This window comes from Erpetoichthys calabaricus, chromosome 1, assembly GCF_900747795.2.
Source record: "Erpetoichthys calabaricus chromosome 1, fErpCal1.3, whole genome shotgun sequence".
Taxonomy (NCBI): Eukaryota; Metazoa; Chordata; class Cladistia; order Polypteriformes; family Polypteridae; genus Erpetoichthys; species Erpetoichthys calabaricus.
The window spans coordinates 122,658,207-122,685,959 of record NC_041394.2 but is presented as its reverse complement, the minus strand read 5'-3'; the positions used below and the strand labels follow the sequence as shown (position 1 = coordinate 122,685,959).

The 27,753-nt window shown below is 35.0% G+C and overlaps 1 protein-coding gene across 1 annotated transcript in view; it reads right to left on the bottom strand.

Annotated features, from left to right (window-relative positions):
* Window positions 1-12,684: 12,684 nt before the first annotated feature.
* LOC114649561 (GDNF family receptor alpha-2-like) overlaps window positions 12,685-27,753 on the bottom strand; it is a 435,940-nt gene continuing 420,871 nt past the window's right edge. Inside the window, exons 8-9 of the mRNA XM_028799084.2 lie at window positions 16,409-16,462; window positions 12,685-16,065 (exon numbers count right to left, since the gene is read on the bottom strand). Of these exons, the coding sequence (XP_028654917.2) occupies window positions 15,910-16,065; window positions 16,409-16,462 (210 nt within the window). The 3' untranslated portion in view covers window positions 12,685-15,909. The remainder of the gene's footprint in view (window positions 16,066-16,408; window positions 16,463-27,753) is intronic.

Genomic DNA, 27,753 nt, shown 5'->3' with positions numbered 1-27,753 from the left:
CGCTTTAGGCTTTTGCCTTTTAGGCACAACACATTTTTATCATTTTCTTAACTTGTTTTTGTGATTCCTTTTCAAATTCTTTAAAATAAGTCCCAATATATATTAAGAAATGTCGTCTCTGTTGTCCTGGGACCAGAGGTTTCATTGATTCCGTCTCATAATTTGTTGGCATTTTGAACTTTATCATTTAAAAGTCAGAGTCCCATTTTTAGAGTCTCTGCAGGCTGAAGCCCTGCCTTTTGAGTTTGGGGCTAGGCTGCCTTGGGATTTAGACCTATCCATTATGCCCAGATGTGTATAGAGGGCAATTCTGCATTTTTTTTTTTGTGTTTACATTTGAGACCTGCACCAGTTTTTGCTACTTTTGTGTGGCAACAGTACAACCTCTATAAAGAAAAGCTAAATAAATCAGACTCATTCTGTCTTTCATCTCCCATTCAATCTTTCCTTATGGCTTATATTACATAGTCTTTGAATAAGTCTAATAATTTTTGTCTGATCTGTAGTTTTTTGTAATATAACCAAAACTGCATACAATATTCCAGATAAAGCTTCACATATGTATTTTATAGTTAAAAATAAATAAATAAATACATTTTTCTTTACATGTACTCAACACAGCACTCTATGTGAACTACCATGCTCTAAGCCTTCTTAATTGCCTCAGCATATTGTGTGGATGTGGGCAGAGATGAGCCTACTACAAATGCTAACCCTTCTTTTTTGGTGTATTCCCCAGGTAAATTAAACTTTATATTTGGTTACAATGCCAAAGTATTCAGACCCCTTCGCTATTTTTATATTTTGCTATGCCTTTTCTGAAATTACTTAAAATTATTTTTCCCTAATCAACCAATATTCAGTTGCCACCAAATGACAAAGTGAAAACAGGATTTTATTAATTTTTGCAAACTTATTATTAATAAAAAAAAATTAAAGTATCACATTGACATAAGTGTTCAGATACTTTGTGCAGTACTTTGTTGAAACACCTTTGGCAGCAGTTACAGCCTGGGGTCTTCTTCACACAGCCAGATTTGGGGATTTTATGCCATTCTTCTCTGCAGATCTTCTAAAACTCTCTCACTTTGGATGAAAACTATCTGTAGACATCAATTTGCAGGTCTCCCTAGAGATGTTCAGTTCAAGTCTGAGCTCTGTCAGGGCCACTTAAGAATTTAGGCCACTCCCGTGTTGTCTTTGCGTTGTGTTTATTGTCATTCTCTTGCTGGAAGAAATCTTTCCCAATTCCTTACCTTAGGGAGTAGGTTAGGAATTGGACATCTGCTGTTCTTCCAGTGGTGGTGGTGGTGGTGGTATTACTGCTCCTAGTACTGCTTTCTGTTTTGCATCTACTTCAGTTTCAAAATGAGGTACTATTAACGACCTATTCAGGTAAGATCAAGACCTGTATTTTTCTCTGTCTGCTGCCTGGTGTTGATGATTGGCTGTTAAGAGGGGATAGCTGGCAGTGGAGTGATTTAGCTATTTAAGCAGCTGTTGAGAAACAGTTTTTTGTCTACTAAAATCTGTATTCATCAAGAGGTTTGCTAAGTCTGTCTTTGTCAGGTAATCAATGCCTTTTTGCAAGTTGTTTTCATTTGCTTGTTAATCATTCGAGTGAAATAGTGATAGCTCTCATTATCCAGCTTATCTGCAGTTCTCGCTTATCACTGACATTTGTTTTTGCAGCATGTCATCCTCCCTAACATCTCCTATTCTTGCAGTTTCTTCCTGCTACCATGTCTACCTCTTACACGGGGGAGTCTCCATTCCTTCTAATGTAATCACTCCTCATATTCTCTTGAAGCCTTTGATTCCTGACAGACTCTGGAAATGTCGGTCAACTTCCAACAAGGCTGATTTCATCACTGCCTAATCACTAAAAATGATGTCTTTCTTTTGTCTGTATCCTTATGTTCAGATCCCATTCTCCTTCTAGTAGATGTCAACATCAACCTTGATTCTCCCTGCTCTTCTGGTTCCCTTACTATGCCCTCTTTCTTTTTCTTTTCTCTGACTACATTTTCTCCTACTCATTATTAATCTTAATCTAATTTTCACATGCAACCTCTCCTCTCCTCCCTCCCCATCTATCACTTCCTTCCATATTTTCATTTACTTTTCTGTTGTTCTACCTTCTCCACCATTACCTCCAGCTGTCAAAATGCAACTAAATATTTATTTTCTATGTAGTACTACCTTTTCTGCTTTTATCTGCACTTCCTTCTCCCAACTACTTTGCCCAGCTATCTTTGTACATATTTTTTCTTTCCTCTTTTCTTCTCTTGATGCCCTCTGTCCTTCTGTCCATTGCCCTGCTTTTATCACTCCTCTCCAGCCATGTCTAGCTTCCATTTTCCATGCTGCAGGAAACTGTACTCAGCTGAAAGTGTTTGGCATAAAAAGAAAATACCATCCCTCACCGATATGTAGAGGTCCCTCCTGTCTTCCTTCTCTAAATCTTTACTTTCTGCAAAGAAATAGTTCTTTCAAAATGTATAATCCGATATCCCTTTTCAAAACATATCCTTTCAAATGAAATGCCCACAACCTTTTCTCTAATTTCAAGTCTCTCTTAAGTCATTCTGCTGCTCCAAAACCATCATCCTGTCCTAAGTCACCAACATTCAACAACATTTCAAGACCTGAAAACATCCTCTGAACCTCCTCTGTGTCATTGTCCTCTTTTCTCCTCTATTTTAAGGCAATTCCTTTGATTTCCTGGATTGGTTTCTGCTTTGATACACAGATCTTATATAGACAAGTGTGTGACTCTCCTAATCATGACCAATCAATGGAATTGACCACAGGTGAATGAAGACCGAATAAAAACAATATATGGGAGACTGACAAGCTTCCCCAGATAGAACACACAGTTCATGCCCCCTCCTCCAGAACAGAATAACCCTTCCTTGCTCCTCTGTCAACAAATTAAACAATCCACTTCTGAATGGGGCAGCATAGGCCAGTAGGTGGTGTTTTTCCGAATGCCAAAAAGAGTTTCTCCCTTCAACGTAATTATTGAGGTCCTCTGGATTTGACAATCCTTTCCCTGCTCTGGATTTTTTATTTCCTTTAGGCTACTTCCTGCCCTTTCTCATTGGCCAATCCCCAGTACATTATTTCTTTATACTAATAATAATAGTAGGTTACATTTATTGAGCGCCTTTCCCAAACCCAAGGTCGCTTAAAAAGTAAACCTTAGGAAAGTAAACACAGTCAAATAAGGAGACAAGCAATAAAGGGGAGCTGACAATACCAAAAACAGCACTGATGTGGCACTGCTACTAAATAAATTAAAGACACAAATCAAAACATATGCACATTATAAAGAATGATTTAATTATCACTGATTAGATGGTAGTACAGCTAACAGTCAAATAGCCTCACAAATTCATCAGTTTGACTATCTTTCTCTTTAACCTCCCTACTATTTCATTATTTTGACCATCTTCTCCTTTCCATCCCGTAGCAGTTGAAGTTCTTGAAATGAATAAAAAAACTCCTAGCTACAGAAAGTGGATAAAAAGTGGAAACATAAATCAACTCCAATACACAAAAGGTTTCAAAGCTGCATCCAGCTGTTACAATCTCCTATTTAAAATAGCAATTTTAACCAATCAATGAGAAATATAAGTGTGACTTCTTATGTTTGTAACAACCCATTATTATCTTAGAATAATGATTTTCACCAATTTTTGCCCTTTGTTTTTTTAATGGAAGACTAAAATTATAATATTCTCAAATCAAAATTTGATTATGCTATGAACTCACACTGATGTCCACTGACTCCACAGAAATTCTCATCAGTAATTTACTAAAGTGCACTTGAATTATTTGCCAGTGGTGAAATTCACTACTTAAAACCATGCATAGTATAAATTATAATAATTTTAAAGGTAAAAGGAACCCATTTGGTTACAGAGGCCCTTTTTTAATGTGTTAGCTGTAGAAACTCCTTTATAGAGGACGGAGTAGACAATATTGTTCAACTTTGCTAAAAACAAAGACATTCGTGCACATCAAGAATCAAAGGTCATTGATAATTTCACTCATGCTCTTCTCAGCAGTTTCTCATCAAGCTCTGTCACCCATTTCTCAAAGCCTCGTGGGAAAGATCAGTGAGAAGTGAAAGCCTCACACCAGTGAAATGAAATCTCAACTCAAAAACCTTCTCTTTAAGAAGTGCAGCTAAGTAATGAGGGCATTTGAAATGTCAATGTAGAAAAAATTGTAATAAATGTAATAAACTGCAAGAAATATTTTGATTTTAAAACTTTCAAGTATCTGAGAGATACATTTTACACAGCTTCGCCACACTGTGCGCTACTGAGAATCAAAACATTGCATGCTGAATTCTGAAGCTACAGTAACTGAAACTGCTATTCATTTTTCTGATATTGTGAACATATTGATATTCATTTTTTTATAATTTTGTTAATTTCTGGAATATTATTAAGGTGTCAGTCACAATGTTTGTTAAATGACTAAGCATGTACCATGTGTGCATACTTAAAAAAGGCAGGATACCTTTTAGGTGGCAGGACAGGTTTGTAGCTACCACAGTATTTAGTCACGTGCAGGATGAGAGAAACAAGTTTCATTTTGCATTCAATTTTTAATTGCAAATCTTTGGAAAAAAAAATAAATATTTGGATCAAACAGAAGTGGTGAAGAATGTATACATTAATATTATTTTAATGCTTAATGTATACGTTTTTTTTTACTTTAAGTGAACCCTTTAACTTTTTTTTCTCACTTGTTCGAAAAATAATATTAATTATTTATTATTTTGTCTTTTGTTCTAAGGATGCAGTGTATCTTGAGAGTATTACGTTATGAAATCGATACCTCAATATGTATTGTGTGGATTAAGTGTATTGACTCATGCTTATACTGTATGTTTGGGGAGGCAACAATGAGCCTTGCCTTAGGCGGCATTATTTAACATGCTGGCCGTGATGAAAACATTCTATGACTCTCTGCAATCCATGTTTTATACAGTTGTAAAAAGGTGGATTTGTTTGATAGAGGGAAGTGGCGCAAAAGCAGAAAGTTCTCTCAGAAGTTAATTATTGCAGCAGCTGATCCACCTTACAGCCCAAAAAACACAACTTCCAAAGAACATTCAAGTATTAAAGGTACAGATTTGTAATAACAGATAAATTATTTAAATTAACAGTTTATCTGTAAAATGGAATGTGATATTATGTGATATGTGATAAATGTAAAGGCACTGTACACACACTGGTAGCAGCATAGTGAAGAAGTACTCCATCCTAGCCCACCTATCATAATATTGTAAAATAAATCACTATCAAGGCATGTTAGAGTCAGATTTGGGAACTGCAGGATCGCAAGGTCCTACAACGGATAGTATATACAGCAGAAAAGGTTAAAGACATCTTTATAAAGTGTTGCATCCACAAAGCTTATGGCATTGTGAAGAACTGCATCCACCCCTCAAATGGTTCTTTTGTCCCACTTCTATCTGGCAGAAGGATCTCTAGCATCCAAAGCAGTTCTGCCAGATTCTGCCACAGATTTTATCCCTTGACTGTCTCTGTGCTGTCCCTCTGCCCTCAAATCGGCCTCTATTAGCTTATTTATATGTAGTGCAGTACATCTGTTACACTTGACACCTGTTATTTTGTTATTTGTTGTTGTTATTGCTTATTTATTTATTACAATCTGTCAAATTATTACTACTTATTCACTATTATTTATTTATTTATAGTACAGCATCACTCTATACATGTCTTGCACTTGCTCATGTATACGTTGAACCACAGTCCAGGGGAATGTTATTTCTTGCCACTGTATGCTACAAAATGGTGTATGGATTCTGTAACCATAAATCCACTTGACTTGACTTGAATTGAAAACATAGACCAGAACCTGCATTTCTGGGGTCAAAGGACCACTTCCGCCTTGTTTATTTTCTAGCAGAAGGTTGTAATGTAGATGTCCTTTTTTTATTCAGAACTTTTTACTACAGTATTTCCTTCTTAAATATATGCTGAATAATTCTACATATTTCATTTGTTCCTGTGGTGTGCCTTTAAATCTGTTTAAGAATTTTTCAATGTCTTAAGAAGACAGTGTGTAGTAAAATAGCAATTTTGCATGTGCTGAGCACTGTAAAGATTCAACCATTCAAAAGTTTCTCACTAATTCTCACTACTGACAAGACAGGCTGATTTTTATGTATGACCCTGTGCTTCTCTCTTTTTGAGAAAGCCAGAGAGGATCTTACAAGCTTTTTCTTACCATTGTCAGGCTTCTTACAAACAGGCCCAATATCTCCTCATGACTGTAAATAAACTACAAGTTTAATCAATGGATACAAATGTCAAATATTTCTTCTGCAGGAATTTGTTTTGGCAACAAATTATATTAGTAATGAAAAAGAAAGAAGAAAAACATAATAATAATAATATTTAATTGTATTACCACTTTTGCATTTGATGACTGTTGGTTTGGCTCCCTTCATCCTTGTCCCAAACTATCAATTCAGACAAAATGGTCTGAGCTTGTCAAGGATCAAAATCAATTGAACCACTGGTGCTCTCTCAGTCACTTTCACTTCTGCATTTTTAATTCTTCCATTATTGGCTTTGTGAGTTTTAATGCATATGTTGATGGGAAACAGGAATGCAAATCTTGCAACCTTCATTGCTGAAATAACAATTAACAAATAATAATAATGGAATAACAAGACAGTTCAACAACAGAACAAAAGGGAAATTATATCAGTTGTTGCCTTGCAGCAGCTTGTTTGATAGCCAACATTGCTTGACAGAGCCAGTGAGTCTCTGAGTCTGCATTTGGGAGATGTTATCCTTTTCCTGTAAAAAAAGCCCGAGTTGCTGGCCATTGGCAAATACAGAGTCAGATGTTTGGATGTTGTCATTCAGAATATCCCAAAGATGCTGCAAGTTATGTCTGTGAAGGTATGGTAGCACCTGCATACCAGGATTAATTCCTTTGTGCGATTGTGATCTCACCTATCTAGGAGGTCTGACCAGATGGTCTGTAACATGTCATTTTTAGACATGGATCCTGTGTATTACTGTCCTACCACTGATGTGGACATGGTGTTTGCCCGCAGTTTGATCAGCAGTACAGGCAGCATATCTGAAATCATCTTTCAAATGGACTAGTCTGATGTGTTCGTCCATTATCTAGTGTGCTCATGTGTGTGACTAGCTATTGAACAATCACCTGTCCTGCCTGACTGACATGAGATATGCCTATAGCCCTCTGCTTTTCTTCTAGTGACATTCAAAGTGTTATGCACAGTGGCAGACCTATAGTTTTGGAGTTTTGGGACCCTGAAATTTGAACTGTTATGGGGGCCCATTCTCAAGAAGCAACAAAGTCTGAACAACCAGTTTTCATAAAAATAATTGGCTTACGCCGATCTAACACTATTTCATCATTATTACTTGCCTTACATTTCTAAATATAGCAGTAGGGGTAATTCAAATATTGTATCATTATGATCACTTTATTTAAAAAATTCTTGTCTAGATCAGTGTCATGAGTGCTATCTCATTGAAAAGGCAAACACATTAGCATTGTGATTACCTTTTCAATCTCTCCTTTTTTGGTACAACACATCATTTATTGTTTGAATCTACCAAAGAGGATACAATTGTTATTTTTAGTTTTAACTGTATTTAAATTGTACATAGATAAAATTGATATTTATTGGAATAGAACTATATGTTTAGTATATTTTAAGGTTTTATAAGATTATTTGTGCAAATAAAATACTGAAATATTATCCTTTACAATGACCGCAAGCAACAAAATATGTTTTTCATTTTTTCATTTACGGCTAGCTTAAGATTAATAATTTAAATTAAATTTTAATTTCTGTCATAAATGTTAACAGTTTTTTAAATTATGTATAATTATTTTATATTAAATATATTAGAATAAAACATTTTTAATTTCAGCATTTTTCCATTTATGGCTAGCCTACATGATACTTTAATAATGTTTTAATTCTTATTTTAACTATTATTTTGTATTGAATTATACACTGTATTATTATTATTTGAAAAAACCCTTCTCATAAGCAATTGTGGACTAAAGTTGCTTCTGGGTTCCTTCCGGGATTAGGGGCCCTGAAGCTTGAGCTTCGTTAGTTTCATTGTAGATCATGCAGTGAATAGCATACTAAATCACTGTGGCTTTTGTCTTACTGTAACATCTGTTTATGTCTTTGTAAAGGTGACCAGATCAGGCATATTTAGGTAAAAGTGCAATTAATGAGCCTCTGTGTGTTTGACCACAGGTCAATGCCTCACCGTAAAAGCTGGATTGATGAGGGCTCAAAAAATGATCAACTTTTTGGTTAGTACATAAGCCATTACTACTTTCTCATTCCACAAAATTGTGCGTTTCTTTTTTCGATCAGTGATTACATACAGACACTAGTGTAAATTAATGGGAAACACATTTCTGATTGGAGTTCAGGAGGCACTTTTTCACTGAAGCAGTTGTAGGAATACGGAACAATGTAAGAATCATGTAGTTCAATCAGAAACATTGGCAGTTTTTAAAAAAGTATTATGTTAAATAATTTTGATAATTTAGGTATCACCTTATATATTTGGTAGTACCTAAATCCCAAATTGAGAGAACAAATCAAGTAGTATCTACTTTACTATATCTGGACAATTCTGTCTCCAAGTGGTTCTCTTTTGAAAGTAGCTAATAAAGAATATATAATAGTTATAAATTGTTTTTCTAGATGCAAAATAAAAGTACTAAATTCTAGCCATGTTCTGACCTTGAGTATTTTTTAAGATTTAACAAATGGCATTTCATAAGGTGCTTTTAATTGTAAATATTAGGGTGTGCACAGGCATTATTGCAATACCAATTTCAGTGTACTGTATTATAAAAATTAAAAGGAAAGGTGTTCTCTAAAACAACAAAATGCTCAAAATAAGGGGTGCAAAACATAAATCTTTAGAACCTGAGATAATCATAGTCATGCTCAACAGCATTCTTGGAAGATCACGTTAATAGTTATGTTGTATCATTGTCATCTCAATCACTCCTCCTGCTTCAAATATCAGCAAAATTCAAGTTCATAATGTTACTGCCAGCACAGATCAAAAACAACACATACGATAGTGAGGTACTTCAAGATATCATATTAAAAACACTACAACTGAGCAGCAAAGCTGATAGTTTCAGCATGAATTGGCTGTTATTAAAATTATTTTATATAGACATGATAGACAGCAAAAATCTCCTGATGCTGCACTTCGTCAAAGACTCTGTCGACAACTCTTGTGAATACTCATTTAGCTTTGTGGACTTTTCTCCCACTGTTACAATGAAGTTGCATCAAAAGATAAATTTAAATTATTCTTGAAACCACAGTATTTAATCTGATGTTTAGTCTATAATTTAATCCACTTGTGTGTTCTGTACCAACTACACTAATTCAAATTCAAATTCTGTCAATCGACTTCTTTTTGCTATCAGCTCATATTTAAACGTGTAGGTTCTTCAAAGTTTGTTTGCTTGTTATTTATCATTAATTTAATAATTGCTTAATGTCCTTTCTCTTGTACATACAATAGTCTGTGCTTATGGGGTGCACTTTCTTTGACAGACTTCAAATAAAAACAATATATTTATAATGTACAGTAACATTCTCTAACCCATTTAATCCAATTCAAGTTTGTAGGCAGCACTTCATGCAAAGCAAGGAACAGCCCTAGAATGGGTGCCAGGAACTTCATTTTATTAGAAATGATTATGTAAATTGACAATTATTCGACTCTATTTTTATAATTTCCCAAGCATCTATGCAGATTAGTCATGATTAATATTTTGTCAACTGTTCTACTGAGGAGACACGCAAGTAAGAAGTTCATTGTCCTGAGTACATATGAGAATAAAGTTGGCTTGACTGCAACTTAGTTTAATAAGAAACACAGATGGCATGGAGCAACTACCAGAGTCCAAAATGATTTCTGTAAAAAAATGAAAAACATCATTCATATATATATATATATATATATATATATATATATATATATATATATATATATATAGTTGCACATGTCCAAAATTATTTCTGTTTCATGTGTGATTGGGAGACATCTTGAGGGCTTATCCAGTTGTAATGTCTCCCTGAGCTAAGGCACTTTTGTTCCTACAGATCGGACACCCACCAGTCCCCATGATGCCCCCTCCAGTCTGGCTTCTCTTAAGGGGCTGCTCTGCCATCTTTGCCACAGTCAGCAATCTGACTCCAGTCTGAAAAGATCTTTGAAAATTTTTCTTCTTTGATTGGTTGTTGCCATCAAATATATGGAGTTTGCCTTTGAGGTGCCCAAACTCTTTCTAACTGTCCTTTGTTTTTTATTATTATATATAAATATTCATACAAGCACACATACACGCACACACAAGAAACATGATGACATTTCCAAACACAATCAAATTATGGCACTCATAATGACACATGTGCCATTTTATTACCCATTTTATTAGTGGTTAATGTTTTGTTCCATTGTATTTCCCCATTTTGGCTTTAAACAAGGGGTCACTTATGCAACAATAGAAATTACATTGGGACATTTGAAGGGAAACATTTTTTATCTATACTCACAGAAAAAATATACACATTGAGTAAAAGCAGCAGTCTTTTTTCAAACTGAAGAAACTGACAATTGCACCATTACCAGTTTCAGAAATATATATATATTTATACTGTATATATTTGGAATTCATCAATACTATACCAAAACAAGTACAAGTTGACACATTTTTTAGTACGCAGCATTTATCATTTGTGTTTCTCATTTGCTATCCTGTGTGTGTATAAGTGTTTGTGCATGTACACCAAACGATAACCACTGAGCACTAAAAAAATGAAAACTCACACAAAAGTACTGTATGTGCACAAAATTTTAAAAAAGCATTTGCTCCAAGGATGCCCTTACCATTGTCTGAATTCCCTGAAAACTAAGTAAAAGTCCTCTTTCTTTTTAGAATGCAGACTGTCCCATTACCTTGCAAGAAGACATTTTCAAGACATTCCTCCATATAGAAGTTGATGAACAAAGATTGCCTTGTTAAGACCCCAGAAGTGTTACTTGAAATCTTCATATTTAATTTTGCTTTGCCAAGGATCAATTATTTACAGAGCCATCAAAAATATTTCATACAACAACTCTTTCGTACAACTTCAGTAGCAACTTGTACATCTGGTAAGTATTTGGGAACACCAACAGTATATACCAAATTCTTGTAACCCTTCAGCTATGCAGATTCTCTTTGAGGTGAAAGGCCACAAATGCTTTCATGTGACTATTTTTAAAAGTGTTTTGCATTTAGATTTAAAAATACATATGCAGTGTTTTCAACTCAGGCATCATGGAACACTGAAGAAAATGCGTTGTTGCCCTTATTTCCAATGAAAAAAAATGCTTGAGAATACAAAAGACAATGAAGTGCTTACAGTTCTGACTTTTAACCCATTTTCTGCTCTTATCTTTATTTATATATGTTAATATGTTACCATTAAATTGTATGAATAGGTGTTTTAAATGATTTCTTTGTCATTACATACGTGTGAAAGATTTTTTTACATATTAATTATTATTTGTATGAGCCCAACTTTGCAAATTTATGAGAAATTGCAAAGCTGGTTTCTATCAGGAAATATTGGTATCCTTCTTGAATGTGGTAACTTCTACAAGAAATATCAACCTTAGAATAAAATTAATTTCTATATGTCTGTATAGACATCCTGTTTACAATTCTAGTTCAGGGTGTAGAACTTTAAAAGATGGAAAAAGGACTAATTATTTATTTCTCTAAATAACAAGCAATAAATATTTGTGGATCTATAAAGAGTACCGTATATATACTGCTTTTTCATTGTTTCATGTACTGGTATTTTGTGTTATCAGCAAGCCATGTAAGCAGATTTGGGAACCTTTAAAAGGGTAAAGATAGCAAATTTCCAGAATTCAAAAGGGATTCTCAGTCCATCAATAATGAAATTCTATTTTGTTAATTAATTAATTAATGTGGAGGGCAGCATGGTGGCGCAGTGGGTAGTGCTGCTGCCTCGCAGTTAGGAGACCCAGGTTCGCTTCCCAGGTCCTCCCTGCGTGGAGTTTGCATGTTCTCCCCGTGTTTGCGTTGGTTTCCTCCGGACGCTCCGGTTTCCTCTCACAGTCCAAAGACATGCAGGTTAGGTGGATTGGAGATTCTAAATTGGTCCTAGTGTGTGCTTGGTGTGTTTGTGTGTGTCCTGCTGTGGGTTGGGATTGGCTCCAGCAGACCCCCGTGACCCTGTGTTCGGATTCAGTGGGTTGGAAAATGGAATTAATGTGGATTATTTTTCTTCCACATATGTAAATGAATAGGCCATTTTAGTTGAATAGTTATTCTGTTCCAATTCAGCTAAACTGTAAGATCCTTCTTTATGCCATCACTCCCAATTTTTTATAGATTCAGAGTAAACAATAACAATTCATAACACTGGTTATATACCTGTAGCAGAATCACTCAGTTCTAATGTGTGCATATTCAGTTATCTTTGGCCCTATAAGAGTGAATGAGTGAGTGTGGGAAAGCATCCGAGTGTGTCCTTTGATGATATGGTTTCCTGATTAGCTTTGGATCTTTCCTTACTCCCTCTGCTGCTAGAATTGACTCTTGGCTCTCGACAGAATCATAAACAAATTGAAGAAATTATTATATGAAGCTTATGTATGTGCCTAGAATTAACAGATTAATATGAAATAAATTAAATTGCAGGGTCCAGCTCCCTGCAACACAAAAATGAAAAAAAAAAAAGGTAGAAACAAATGTTGGTATTGAGTTATCTGTGCATATTTCTGAAACAGGGTAGGGCGTCGGTGGAGTGGATTGCACTGCTGACTTACAGCTGCAATCGTTCAAATTTAAATCCAAAAGGACCAATGACTGTGTTTGCGTTTGCACATTCTTCCAGGGCAGTACTCCACGGTGGATACGTGTGTCCCATGATGGACTTGTTTTGTTTCCAGAGTTGTGTCTGATAGACTGTAGCTTTCATGCAATACTGTACTAGTTTAAACAGGTGAAGAAACTGATATACAGTATGTGTATATTATATACACTATATTTACTGTAGATTTAGAGAGAGAGAGAAACAGACAGAAGAAAATCTAAAATGATATGTATTGTGGATAGCGAGAATACAAGAAACAGTCATTGTGGCCTAGTGGTCATGCCATTAGAGTTTAACGTACAAGGCTGCCACTTCATTTCTCACCTCTGACTCACTATGTGTCTCCTAAATCATTTCACTTGATTTACTTGTAAAAAAATATATGTTAAACTTGCCATGTGCAGAGACCATTTAAGTTGCCTTGAGTAATGGCACTTGCTAAAATATTTAATCAGAAAGAACACTTGCTTTACAGCTATGGTACAGTCCTACAAGGAGGATGTTAATGGGAGTGCAGGAAAAGCAGAGTATCACACCTTTGTTAAAAAATGGAATATCTTACTCTGAAGATAAGTGAATGTAAAACAAATAGCAAGAAATTGCCTTTAAACAGAAGAGAGCATTGAAGAGGCCAAATAAAAATTAAAACCTGTTACAGGAGAAATTGTTTTGAAGGTGTGTGTACTTTGGCCGATTTAACAGCAAGCACATAGGAAGAGCAGATTGCAACCGTTAACATTCTGTGGACTGTTACAGTGTTAATACTGCAGATTTTGGTACAAAAAATGGTTAAACACACCTTTCAGGTGGGATGGAATTATTATATGTTTTTAATGTGTCTGATAATGATACTGAAATATTTACAAAATTTTCTTCGCTTTCACGAGAAGAAAAACAAAATCAAGGAAAAAGCAGCAGGTGCTCCATATCAGTCAGGAAGACCACAGTCCTTACTTTAATGTGCTAAAAGGGCTGCCAAAATATTTCCAAATTCATCCCTTTCAAAACCTCTTCTGGAAAGCTGAAATGAGCTAAACAAACCGGATATTTTACAAATATGTTTACACAGAGTACAACCAACAAGACGCAATTGCTGTTTAGAATTGAGGTTTACCTTAACAAAGAACTGAAAAGACACAATTTAACAATTTCAAATGAATTTCATTTTCATGGAATGAGAATATCATATCTGTTTCCACAATCTGAATCTATAGACAGAGTGAAGAGTAAGAAATGGAAGCAATGATTATCAAACATTTCATGTTTCAAAATTATTAATACTATTATTAGTGAAGGATAGGAGTTGCACCATAGAACAGATGCATTTTATTTATATTACAAGCAATGGAAAGAAATGGCAAACTGCAATGCTGCTTGATAATGAGAATGTTGGAGAGAAATATTACCTGTTGTAGCAAAAAGCATTTTAGATCTCATCGTTTGTTTACTGATAAGTAAATCCATTGTTACTTCACTAATTTAGAATGTTGGATTGCATGTCAAGATGCACATGTTCTGGGAGTTCTTTAGAAAAATGTGTTTTGCTTAAAAATGGGAAGAGCTGAAACAATAATGTGTTTTTAATTAGAACAATTTAAATGAGGTGATTATCCTATAGTAAATATTTTAGGTTCCATTTTCTCAGTCAGCCTGACCATGCATAAGGCAATAAAAATACAATCAGTAAAATATGACCTTGAATGTATAGTAGAACAATCTGTGCTTTATATGCAAAACAAGGGCTTATTCACTTGAGTAGAGCACAATATAGTATGGTACAGCTTGAGATATATGATTTATATATATATATATATATAAATATATGAGCAATGATTGACCAAAACAAAAGTCACTGTGCTGCATTACATTAGTCTGAGAAAAATAATTAGTCTAAAACTGAATGATTATTTTAAGCTAATTGGTCATCTTCCCAAAAAACTCGTACATACCGTAAATATGCTGCTGTCTAAGAGAATTCGGATGCCATTTCTCCTAAAAATAAGAATTCTGCTCAAAAGTACCTGCTACTGTTAAAGGCATTGTTAGTAATGCTGATATAATGAAAAGGTAGCTGATTTATATTTGTAAATCTGTAAAGTGCTCTGAGCCAGTCCACTGTGAAGAGAACTACATTTAAGAACAATACTGAATAGGATAATGCTAATGAGCATATTAATAAAAATAGCTACAGGGAATTTCCTTTTGTTTAAATTTCTTTGCTTAAGCACTTTCTGGTACACACATTTGTTTTATGATATACAGTATGTATATATAAATGTGTTTATTTTACACATGTGTAAATGTTACATATGCTTATATCAGTTTACTGTATAATTCAGTACTTACAAATTATGTTGACATAATAATGATAATACCAAAATTATTTTTTTTGAATAGTATATATCTGGGCAACTAACTGATAAAAAAATAAAGAAAATAATATATTGAAAAATGATAGCACTGTTGTCTGCAGATGAACTCCCTCCAGGCTGCGTGCCATGTGGGGAAACAAACACGGGGCAGATCCTTTGTTCACAGTGCACGCCGATCCAACTTATCCAAATGTATCATTTTTGTCTTTTGATTTTTCAAGGTCATTGCACTTATCTGTAAATGTAAATAAACAGTCCCTCTAAATAAGAACAAATTGTATTTGGCTGAATCATGGGAATGATCCCAAAGCAGCCAAAGGAAGAATGACCCTGCTATGAACTGTTCTGTGTGAGTTTCAGTAGGTCTTTACTTTGGAATCAAGAGCTTGTCTAAACCATGGCAGTTAGTCGTCACGACTGTCATGCCTTGTGTACTCTGTTATTTGTCTTCAGAAAAGCTCATATTTGAAACATAAATGTGAATAAAATCACAGTTCCCTCGCTCTGGGTCTGCTTATAAGCATGTTGTTTTATGAACTTTCAACTTGATCTTTATAAAACCAGTTTCACAGTTACGCAGGATGCCATTAGAAACACAGCACTGCTGCACAGCTGGACTTGGGCCGAACTGATATCGTCCTTACTGCCAGATTCTGAAAGGTTTTCCATTTCTGAAGGAGTGCCAGACTTAGAAGGATCCACTTGGTTCTGCAGAGAAGAAATCAATTTTCAAAAATCAACAATTGTCTTCACCTTAGGAACTATTCAACAAGAGAAAATAAAACATTTGTTGAAGGTAGTGTAATGATAAAAAGCTTGCATGCATAGAAAGGAAGGCTGGTACCACCACACAGTTACTATCATTAGCAAATATATTCAAATGACAGCTTAATGTCATTTAATATTCTAATATCGATCTGAAATGTCTATTCATATCATTATGATTATTGCATCACTATTAATTCATCTACAGCTAGGAAAACTAGTCTACATTTATAATTTCTCTAAATTCTATTTAATTTAAATTCTTATCTATGAAAAATGAACTTACCTCAGGTAGGCAGATAATTTGTTCCTTTGAGAAGTTGCACTTTGTTCCACTGTCCTGTGAAGAGGAAAAAAAGCATAAGCACATAGTGGTATAACTGTTAACTTCCTGAGTCTTCAGATAAATTATAGTGTTCAAGATGTTTGCATATTGTTGCAGGAATAGTGACAGATACAGCATGAAAAGTATATTGAGATTCTGTAATATAGTAATTATAATAATTATAACCAAAGGATGAGACAAAGCTTTTTGAATAGCATTACTATTATATTTTAATAGTGACATACTGGCAAAGGAAATGCCTTTGCTGTTCCAATTTTTTGAACCCTGGATTGATTCCCAGCTGGAGGAACTGGAGCGCTTTCTGGGTTACCACCTGGAGTTCTAATTTTTTCTGATAGTCTAAAAGGTTGTAATTAGATTGACTGACAAGTATAAAATGACTGTGGCTGGCATGTGTGAGAGCAGCCCCTGTATGGTTGTAGTGCTCTATTATGTGTTGGTTTGAACTGATTCTGGGATCATTTTTGGGTCTTATTTCCTTGTTCTTGACACAAAATATTTTTAAAAATCCCCAAATAATATACTGATATGGGGTGAGATGCTTGTAATATAATTATTTGATTAGTTAACAATTCAAGGCTTTATCATATGTTTAAAAAGAAGTTAGATAGATTTTCATTTGATTATTTGTGTTAACCATATTTGGATTTGCATTCACAGTGTCCCAGCTTCACAAAGAACCTAACTTGGGGAGCATCTAATTACTGTTGTAAATGAAAGATTTGCAGTTATATAAACAGATGATGCCAGTCACCTAACAGAGGCATGGGGAGAAAAGATCTACAATATGTTATGAAATTAGTTGATTTACCATTTAAACTTTAAAGTCATTGGTAATGTAACATTTGCTTTGAAACCTATCAATTAGTAGATAAATAAAAGCAATATTATCAATACCTGTTGTGAAATGATGATGTAGACACATTGTAAATTTAGACATTGTCAGGTTCTAAAGTATGAAAACAGTGAAAGGAACTAGCACCCCACATCTTTTAAGTCAGAGGGTAACTGATGTTATATACCGTTTGAAACTGGAAAAAATCTAATTTTCACTTAGAGGATCTGTTCAAAATGCTTTTAAAACCTGTCAAGATCTAATCAATAACCTTTTAGAATAAGCATTTATATTGGGGAAAATTATTCTCTTTTCTGCTTTTAAAGTTTTACTCTGGCTGTTGGTCTTCCTTTCTTAGGTGGGGGTTGAATTGAATTTAGTCTTGTTAGGTTTGACTTGATTGTAAGGAATGTTAATTGCTTTAAATAAAATCAATAAAAAATGAAAGGAACTGGTACATGGTGCAAATTTACATTGCATATTTCTCAACCATCAATGACCAAATACACTGCTTAAAACAACTCTTTCATGAATCTGAAAAGTTTAGGAACTTGCCAATAAAATAACGGTATATACCCAAACTATTCTGAAGTGACGTTTGCACTGTTTTGTGTTTTTTGTATCTCACACCCTCATAAACCTTTATCGTAACAGCATCCCTTATCTACAATGGAGTGTTCAATCAGAAGAAAATATGAAGCTGGTTTTAAATTAAAAGTCATTGAAGTAGCGAAAGAAATTGTGTTACTGCGCTGCTGCAACAAAATTCGATGCATCTGAGAAACTGGTGCGAGATTGGAGGAGGCAAGAAGATGTAAAAAAAAAAAATTAAGTATCGCATTTTTGAATGGGCGTATAAGTCGGGGTCTGATTTTATGATCCATTTTTGTTTTATGTGCTCCCAGCTCTTAAAACAACAACAAGCAGAACACGCAACTCGCCAGAAGCAGCAAGCCAGCAGATGATCCGACCGCTTCTGCTTAGCGTGCGTTAAGCCCCCCACCCTTCACAATACAAGCGGCAGAGACGCGAAGTGGCCAAAGGACAGCGCAGCATGAAAAACAGAACACGCAGCTCGCCAGCAGCAGCAACAGAAAGACAGCAACTAATCCGACGGCATCTCCTTAGCGTGCGTTCAGCCCCCCCCCCCCCACTTCACAACACAAGCAGCGTTATACGTCCTGTGAGAAAAAGATTTAACAATGCCTGGGGCTGGAAATAAAGGACAAGTATTGTCTTTACAAAAGTTTTAAAGTAAAAGATGAAAATAATGCATATGTAACAATTCCCATGAAAATAACAATCTCTTTAAATTGTATATCCGGTAAACCAAACCCAGGGGTGGGCAAGCGAAGCGAGCAGTGGATGAAGCCCTCTAGTTATTTAAAAACAGACAGTTTATCACAATGAAAGAAGAGCGAAATACTGTAAAAAAGCTCCTACATGATGCATAACAGTGAATGGACAACATCCTTAAAACGTGTAAAAAGCGTGGAAGAAGACCAACATTCTAAAAATGTATGATTTTCAGTTCCATGGTACCAAATATACAGGAGCAGAAACAAATATAAGTCCATACATGGAAATTTAGTGAACTGCTATTTTCAGAAAGTTGAAACAGAATAAAGATTATTAGCTTATTCTTATTTAGCCGGTTACTGCAGAAAGCTAAAGATATTTTACTTTTCTAGTCCTGAATACCAACTAACACAAATCCCAAAATAATTTCAAGTAACTTTAGTGCCACTGCTTCTTTTGGATGCATTATAATGGGTATGGTAGTCCTTCAAAGAGTTACATCATGATCATAAATATATCCTGGTTATGGTCAACAATTCCAAGTATTACACCAAAACAAGCCTGCTCTGAAAAGTAAAAACCACCAGTAATATTAAGAGAGGCTACTGACATATTCCAAATTGCTAAACCAAGGATGATAGACAGTGCAACAACTTTCACTTAAAAAAAATCAATGCCGAAAGAAAGGCTCATAGATTTTCACAGTCATTTTGTCTATTTTAGCCAACATAGATGTTTTGTAGGTTTGTAGCTACAGATGCTTTCAACTTTATTGTCAAATGTACTCAGTACAATGAAAACCTCCAGCAATAGACAAGAATACACAAACAGACAAGAATATAAAACAATAAACTAAAAACACTCAGGTGAAAAAGAAATGCAAAAACAAACAGAAGTGTGCATGTGCAAGTAAATAAATGGCTCAATGTAAGCTTTGCAAGTATATGGTCTCAAGATGGCCTTCTATCCTCAAGACACACACTAGCCTGCAGTGCTTGAGGGCAGTGGATGGGTTCTATTTACAAGCCTGATGGCATAGGAGAGAAAACTGTCTTTTAGCCTTGGTATTCTAGTTGCTATGCTCTTATAGCATCTCTCTGATGGTAGCAGTATGGACAGTTTATGGTATGGGTGGGTTGTGTCCTTAATAATGTTATGGGCCCTCTGGATAACTCTGGTGTTATAGATGTCCTCTAGTGCAGGGAGTACCGTTCCAGTGATATTTTGTGCTGATTTTACCACCTGTTGTACAGCCTTGCCATCCCATGCTGTGCTGTTCCCAAACCAGACTGTGATGGAGTAGGTGAGGATACTTTCAATTGCGCATCAGTAGAAGATGCCGAGGACAGCGCTTGGCATGCCAAACTTTCTCAGCCTTCTCAGAAAATACATATGCTGCCAGGCTTTCCCTGCCAGGTCTGTGACATGGTAGGTCCAAATGAGATCCTCAGAGATATTAATGCCAAGAAATTTCAATATGGCCACTCTTTCCACTTCAGTCTCTCCAATGTCCAATGGTGTGTGTTCACCCCTCTTCCTCCATGTGTCAATAATCATCTCTTTTGTTTTTCTGATATTAAGAAAGAGATTACTATCCTGACACCACTTTCCAAGGCCAGCCACCTTCCTCCTTTATGCCGACTCGTTAGCCCAAGAAATCAGTCCAATGACGGTGGTATCATCCGCAAGTTTAATAATGCTGGTGTTATACTGGGAAGTGACACAGTCATGGGTAAAGAGCGTGTACAGCATGGGACTCAAAACACATCCTTGTGGAGTTCCTGTATTTATTTTTATTGCTTTGGAAATGTTGTTCCCTAGCCTGAGTGACTGGGGTGTGCATGTTAAAAGGTCCAGGACCCAGTTGCAGAGAGTAGCTGGCACACTTAGAGTGTAGAGCTTGTTGGTGAGCTTAGCTGTTATGACAGTGTTAAAAGCCGAGCTACAATCAATAAACAGCAATCAGGTATAGCAGTCCTTGTTCTCTAGTTGTGTAAGAACTGTATGCAATGCTGTGCTAACTGTGTCGTCTGTTGACCTATTTGGTCTACATGCAAACTGTAGAGAGTCCATTGTCTTGGGTATGAATGTTTGGCTGTGGCTCATACTGATTTCATCACTGTAGAAGTAAATGTAATGGGCCGGTTGTCATTCAGACAATTAGCTTTCCTCTTTTTGGCAGTAGAATAATTGTGGTTGTTTTGTAGCAGGTGGGGATTGTAGCTTGATTAAGGGAAAGGTTAAATATGTCAGCCAGAACATCAGCCAGGGTTGAAGTACGCACTTTCAGTGCATGTCCAGCGATGTTATCAGGGCTGGCTGCCTTCTGGGGAGTTTATCCTCCTTAGAGACTTTTGCAAATCAGCGGATGATATTGTAAACGGGGGCTTTGAACCCTCACTAGCCCCCTTCCTACCCAATGACTCTGTGTTGTGGGCTTCAAAGCGGGCATAGAACTTATTGAACTCATCCAGAAAGAAATGGCTGTCAGTGGTCCACCCTCTACTTCTGACTCTGTAGCCTATGATGTTTCCCAGTCCCTGCCACATACTCAGAGTGTCAGCAGTAGTGTAGTGACCTTCCCGTTTAAGTCTGTATTTCTTCTTGGCTTCTCTAATAGCTCTACAGCTACAGATAGGTGGGAAAATGTTATTTTTGTATACAGTTATTCACTATGTGCAGAGGTCATTCAATTATGTTTAAAGGCTATTTTATTTTAAACACTTTCAAGGGGCATATTATTTAGTGGATCTGTCTGTCCTATACTGTGCCTAGTAAAACCATTCTTTATTCTACTACAGTTACTAGATGGAAAAAATGGCAAACAATTTGTCCTATAATTAGCTCAAATCAACTGAAAGTGTTTGAATCTTACACCCAGTCTTGAGGCTGGTATGTAATCATTTAAAGGCTATGAAATGTACTTACAAAGTGTTGGTTTCTACCTAACAATCAAAGCTGGACAAATAAAAAGGACAAAAAAGCAGGATTATCTTACTGCCAAATAAATGAAAAACAGTAATGTACAACATCTGAAATTTAGGTGTGATTTTCAAAAAATTGAAAATGAACATGGCACTATTTCATGTGTAAACAGTATGAAAAAAATAAATTCTTTGGTATACACACACATTTTTTGTATAAAATATATATTCCATTTGGAGTAGATGTCAGCAATTATTAACCTTGATCATGATGAAATAGTTACAATTCTTGATCTAAATACATTTTGCTGTTTTCAAAGTCTGATAGTTCATGGCAGTTTCTAATAACATTGTAGAAGTTCAATCAGATCTCAATTTCATGTCTATCCTTGATGGTGACTTCTGCACAATGAAGGTTTTCTCGCCATTTCAGTCAAAGATGTGTATATTTAATCCTTTTGGGCTTCTGACCACCTTTTCCCTTATTTTTAGACCTTCCTGGCATTCATAACACAATACTCAGCAGTGCATACTGTAACCTTAACTGTGCTAGTAAAGTCTGATAAGCAGTGAACTCTGCCTTGTTGAACTGCATCTAATTTAATGCATTTCTTATCCCAGTATTAGAATAGGAATCACATATCTAATCCAATGCCATTTCTTACTTTGAATAACAGTGTAGCATTTCTCTTTAAAATTACATTTCTGTAAAATCTTTTTAGTTTGCATAGAAAGCCTTGGATTAAGCAATATTGTTTTAACCTGTCATAGCTCCGATAATGTAAAACATGATTTGTTTAACGGAATGCTTGATCATTTTGTATAACACAAAAGAAAGCTGTATTTTGTTCTTTAGGAACCATGGTAAAACATGGTCTGCAAAATATATGTAGTTTTTTTGAAACTTCAATAGTTCAGTTGTATGCTTATTCACGCAATGTTAAAATCAAAGATTTTGTCTGAATGTAAATTAATTACCTGAAACACCTTCATGCAGAAAATATGCGTTGTGTTTCTCATACGGGTTATGTGGTGGGATTTGAATGAACATTTATTTTAGTATTTGTTTTCAGAATCATGTTTGCTGGATAGCAGAAAGTTTTATCCCTTAAATGTATAATACACTATAAAGATCTGATCCATAAGCTTATTGGTAATTAAATATAAATAGATGTGAATATGAATAAGGTTTATATACATAACAATATAGTGGGATAGATCCAAAATCCACACCATATAAAAGATACATACCTAAATACACCATATATGTACAGTCACTACATAGTGTAAATACATTTTCAAACCCACTTATTCCATTTCAGGACTGTTGAAGACTGGAGCCTGTCCTGGTAGCAATGAGTAGGATCATTTTACCTACATGTTAGTATATTTCTTTATGAAAATGTTAATACACAAGAAAATGCAAGGGTTTATCCTAGACTCTCCATGAAACAGCAAAGAATGGATTATTGTTTCAAAAAATAGAGAGTTGTGTTCACTATGGAATTTACTTCCAGAAATTTTATGAAGCTAATACTGTATACAAGCTAAGCCTTCTGTCTCGTACCATAATAACTGAAAATGTGTGGCATGATTCAGATCTAAACTGAAGCTTCAGAAGATCTGCTCAATTCCAATTTGACTATACTGTATTTACAGTAAACTTCCTACTCTTATAATAATCATGAATTTCATCAGTAAGTTGTTTAAACCTTTTACACAATTGTGTATACTATTGATGTAGACTCCATAACTTAAAGATATGTTATAGATAATATATAAAATTCAGAGTTTTCCATTTTTGAAATATTTCTCACCACACAAGTAGAAAAGCGAGTAACAAAAGTAAAACACATGAATGCCACAAATAAGTGGATTAATAAAATTTTAAATAAAATAATAAAAAGTCTGTCTGATTCAACTTGTAATGGTAGAAAATGAGAACTGTGTCCTCCTAGTGGGTATATGGCACACAACTTTCTAATACTCCCAGTCATTGCTAGAGGGGCTTTTTTCCATTATAATATGGCAGCCTTTGCCCTGTCAAAAGACCTCTGGTTATTGAACACTGTATATACAGTAGACTCCTTCAGGCACTGAACACAATCACTCAAGTGACCTTAGAAAAAGAATAAAGTGGACCATGCATCATTAGTTCTGGAAGTTTAAATGGGTGAAAGGACAGGGTAATGACTCACTGGCACAGAGGCTATGTGACAGGCTATACTCAAAAAGAGAACAACAGCAGTGCCAAGAATGAAAGCATTTTTGGAGTGGTGTTTGATGAGCAAGCAGATGACTGACCTCCTTGGAAAAGGCAAGCCAATGACTTTATCACAATACTTACAATAAAAGCCTGACTCAGAATGGCATAATGGAAATATTTTGAATAAAATATGAATAAATAATTGATCTGTTTCAAATAAATTATATCAAATTATTTCGTTGTGTCTGAATTGTATTTATTTCATGGCTAGACTGCATTTAGCCCCTCCAGATATATTACAGCAGACTATGCTATTGCAATATAGTCCCATTTATGTCTACAGAAATGTAACAAATACATTACCTTGGAGCCAAAACTAAATCAATTTTATTTACAGCCTGGGAGATCAGCTATCAAACTGCTGTACATAATGTAATGATGGTATCAATTATGTCAAAGAATCTTCCTGGATAACTCAGGTTGAATAAGTAATATTTAATTTAACCAAATGATACTCACCCTGCCTATGTAATTAAAATTAGAAAATATCATTGGCATCAGAATTGAAAACTTGACATGTAAAATTTAAATTTCAGCGTAACTTTACTCTGTTAAATTAGCCCCTATCCATTTTAAGAGTTCTACATGTGGAATTATGTAGTTTTGTTTTCAAAATAATGAAAGAAATGTTAAAATTCCACTTTTGCAACTTAATTACTGAGATTATGCTACGCTGTTGGCTAACGGAGCTAAAAATCACCATAGTTGCTGGGAAGTAATTTATATGGAGGCCAAAGTAATGAACTTCAATTTTTTATATTGCTTTCCACCGATCAGATACTCACATTAACTTGTTTTCATATATAACTCTCTTCAACAAATAGAACATTTTATCTCCTTTAATATTTTAAAAGATTCCCCTTTTGCAACAGAACAACTATCTTGGGGCCCTGTTATGGTCTGGTGTTAGTCCGACGTTATTGCTTTCTTCAATCTAAATCCTGCCAGGATCGTCTCTGGCTCCTCATAATACTAAAATTTGAAAAAGAAGGTCAACACTTTTTCTAACCCCTCACGCCTTGCCAAAATCATTCTTTCTGAATAAAAAATACAACCGTAATAGATCGGAATATATGGTACACGGAATCTAAAGAATAAAACTTATTGAAGGCAGTAAGCAACTAATCATCCAATAAGGTAAAAAATAAACATTTTCATCTAATTTGTTTTTCTTTTGATACGAATTGCATTTTATAAAATAATATAAAAATGGTTATGTCATTCCTTTGAATAAGCGCTAAGAATAGAGGACTGTAACAAGGAAAAAAATTGCAAGGAGAGTAAACGGAAATTCCCACGTGCATAGCTACAATATGAACGGCCTTAAGGCAAAAAAATAAATACATACATTTGTAATAAACTCATGTGAAATTAAATTGAACAAAATTTTAAAAATCACCACTATCTGTGAGATATATCCACAAATATAATTCCAAGCAGGAAAGCTACTTAAAAAGTCAATAATAATAATTAAGCTTTATGGAGGTATGTGGATGATAACACCTTTATCCACATTCCAATGTCAAGTTAGCAAGCATGTTAATAATAAATAATACCTTGCAAAATAACAACAGTGCAGTCACTGAGGGTCGCCCATTCCCATGGGCCTCAGTGCAATTACCCTGCCTGCAGTGTCTATAGTTACACCACTGGGAATTCTATTGTTCCTGTTAAAATAGGTATTTGTGTTGGCCAAGATAGAGGATTGAAAGAAGACGAGGGAGGGAATTTAGATTAGGATGGTTAAAATAGGAGAAAAAAGACACAACATAAATCTATACCTGCTAAACTAAATGGCTCTCTCAATTATTAATCATGCCAAGTAGCATGTAGAAAGAGACAAAATCAATGACAACGTAAGGTCCCAAAACATCTAAGATGTTTATCTCAGTAAAACTAAACAAACTTGGACATGGTCATGTTATTTATGGTAAAGGCAAGTGTCACCAGTCATGTCAGTGTCACGTCATTACGTGTGACAGAATTTTAAAGATGGCAGCAGTTCTTACAGTCCATTCTTTGGATTCAAACTACAAAAACAATTAATTTGAAACTTCTGCTTTATTTAACACTTTGAACATGTGGTACAAGTTAATTCATATGTTGTTTCTTCGTCACCAGGTATCCAACTTGTCACGACTCTCAGAACAGTACTACATTGAATTTTCTTTTGTTCACTGAGTGCAAACAGTCATCATCTACCAAACGTGTTGTGTGCAACAAGTGTGGACAGCACAAACAAATGTGTTATACGAGGGACGTTCAAAAAGTTTCCGCACTTTTATATTTTCGCTGGAAACAGTGAAGTCGGGAGGAGTAGTAATTGGGCATTAAAAAGCTGGTACAACGCTGGGAAAAGTGCATCGCAAACAAAGGTAACTATGTAGAAAAGTGATGTAATTTGTTTTTGAAATTGTGAAAAAGTGCGGAAACTTTTTGAACGTCCCTCATATTTACGGCACATGTGCATCTAAGCCTGCTCTCTGCATGGTGCCATACTTCAACATTTCTTATTCAAATACAGACTGTTAGTCATGTTGCTGGTAAAAATAAAGCAATTCACTGCAAAAACTGCATATGCAAAAACTAGACAAAAAAGTTTAAATAGGACTTGTTTTACTTTTATTTAGCAAAATATCTGGCAATGGGGTAAGCAAAATTTACTTGATAAGGTTTCTTTAAGTAAGCTAAACATCGTAAATACAATTCAATAACTGTCAATAGTCAATAATTCTTACAATAAGGAAAACAAGATTTAATGTCATGATAATATAATACTTTTCACTTGCTTAGATTTCATGTTTTGCAGTTTATGAGTTTTTTACCTTTTATATTGGATTTCTTTACATTTACAGGATTTTGACAGAGCTACTATTGATAATAAAACCATTGCTTTCTGATACATTTCTTCAATAGTAGGGTGTTATACCATTTAGCCATTATGGATGCAATGAGAAGTGAAGCTACAACTTGCCTGAAGAAGGGGCCTGAGCAGCCTCGAAAGCTTGCATATTGTAATCTGTTCAGTTAGCCAATACATTTTGCGTCATTTCTCATTTAATATATTACTTTACATTTTTTACAAGTTTTGATGGAGTTCATTTTTTCTTATATATACAAAGACCTAGATTGCAGCATCCTGGTAATAAATGGTACAGCAGTCAATGTGTTAAAGGATAAGTTTGGTATATTTCACCTCAAAGTTATTTCTTCACCATCAGGGTTTGTATTAACTTGCCACATGAAACTGTGTTCTAAAGTGAAGCACGTTTTATAAATTAAAAAAAAAACCCTAGACTGTCTTTGCATTTTAAACTAGAGGTCATGGGACTGAGGTCCAAATGGAAAAAAAGACTGAATATATCCACTTTGAAGCAGGAAAGTTTTCATTTTAAGAAAACATGCCTTCCATGTTATAAGGCATCCTCGTGATGACAAAAGTAAACTGGAAATAAAATATTTTAACACAGCTCATTTTAGTTTAGACCTTGTCCACTGACTACATTTTTGGCAAAGCCCAACTACTGTTCCTTTCCAGTGATTGTAACAAAGGTAATAATGCAAAACACAGGTGTGCAAAGTTGACAGAGAGCTATACAAACAAACAACAGAAAAGATACATCTGTAAAGTCTTGGTTAATGGGTTGTAAACACTTGAACAATAAATACATAGAAAGAGAGTTTACCATAAATTATTTTTCCTAAAAATAATGCAGCTATTTTTAATTAAAATATTCTTGGTTTCAAGATATTTTTTAGATGATAAAAGACTGAAATGATTTAATCCAAATGCAAAATTTACACAGCTCCTCCGACAGCAGAGGAAGATACTCATCATGCCAGAGAGACAACATATTCCATGCAACTACCCGGATAGGCCGCCTCAAATTGGGACCCGAGTGCTGCTATGCAGTGGGCGATGCTTCAGCACCACACCAGTTCTGATCCCTGCCAGGCCTGA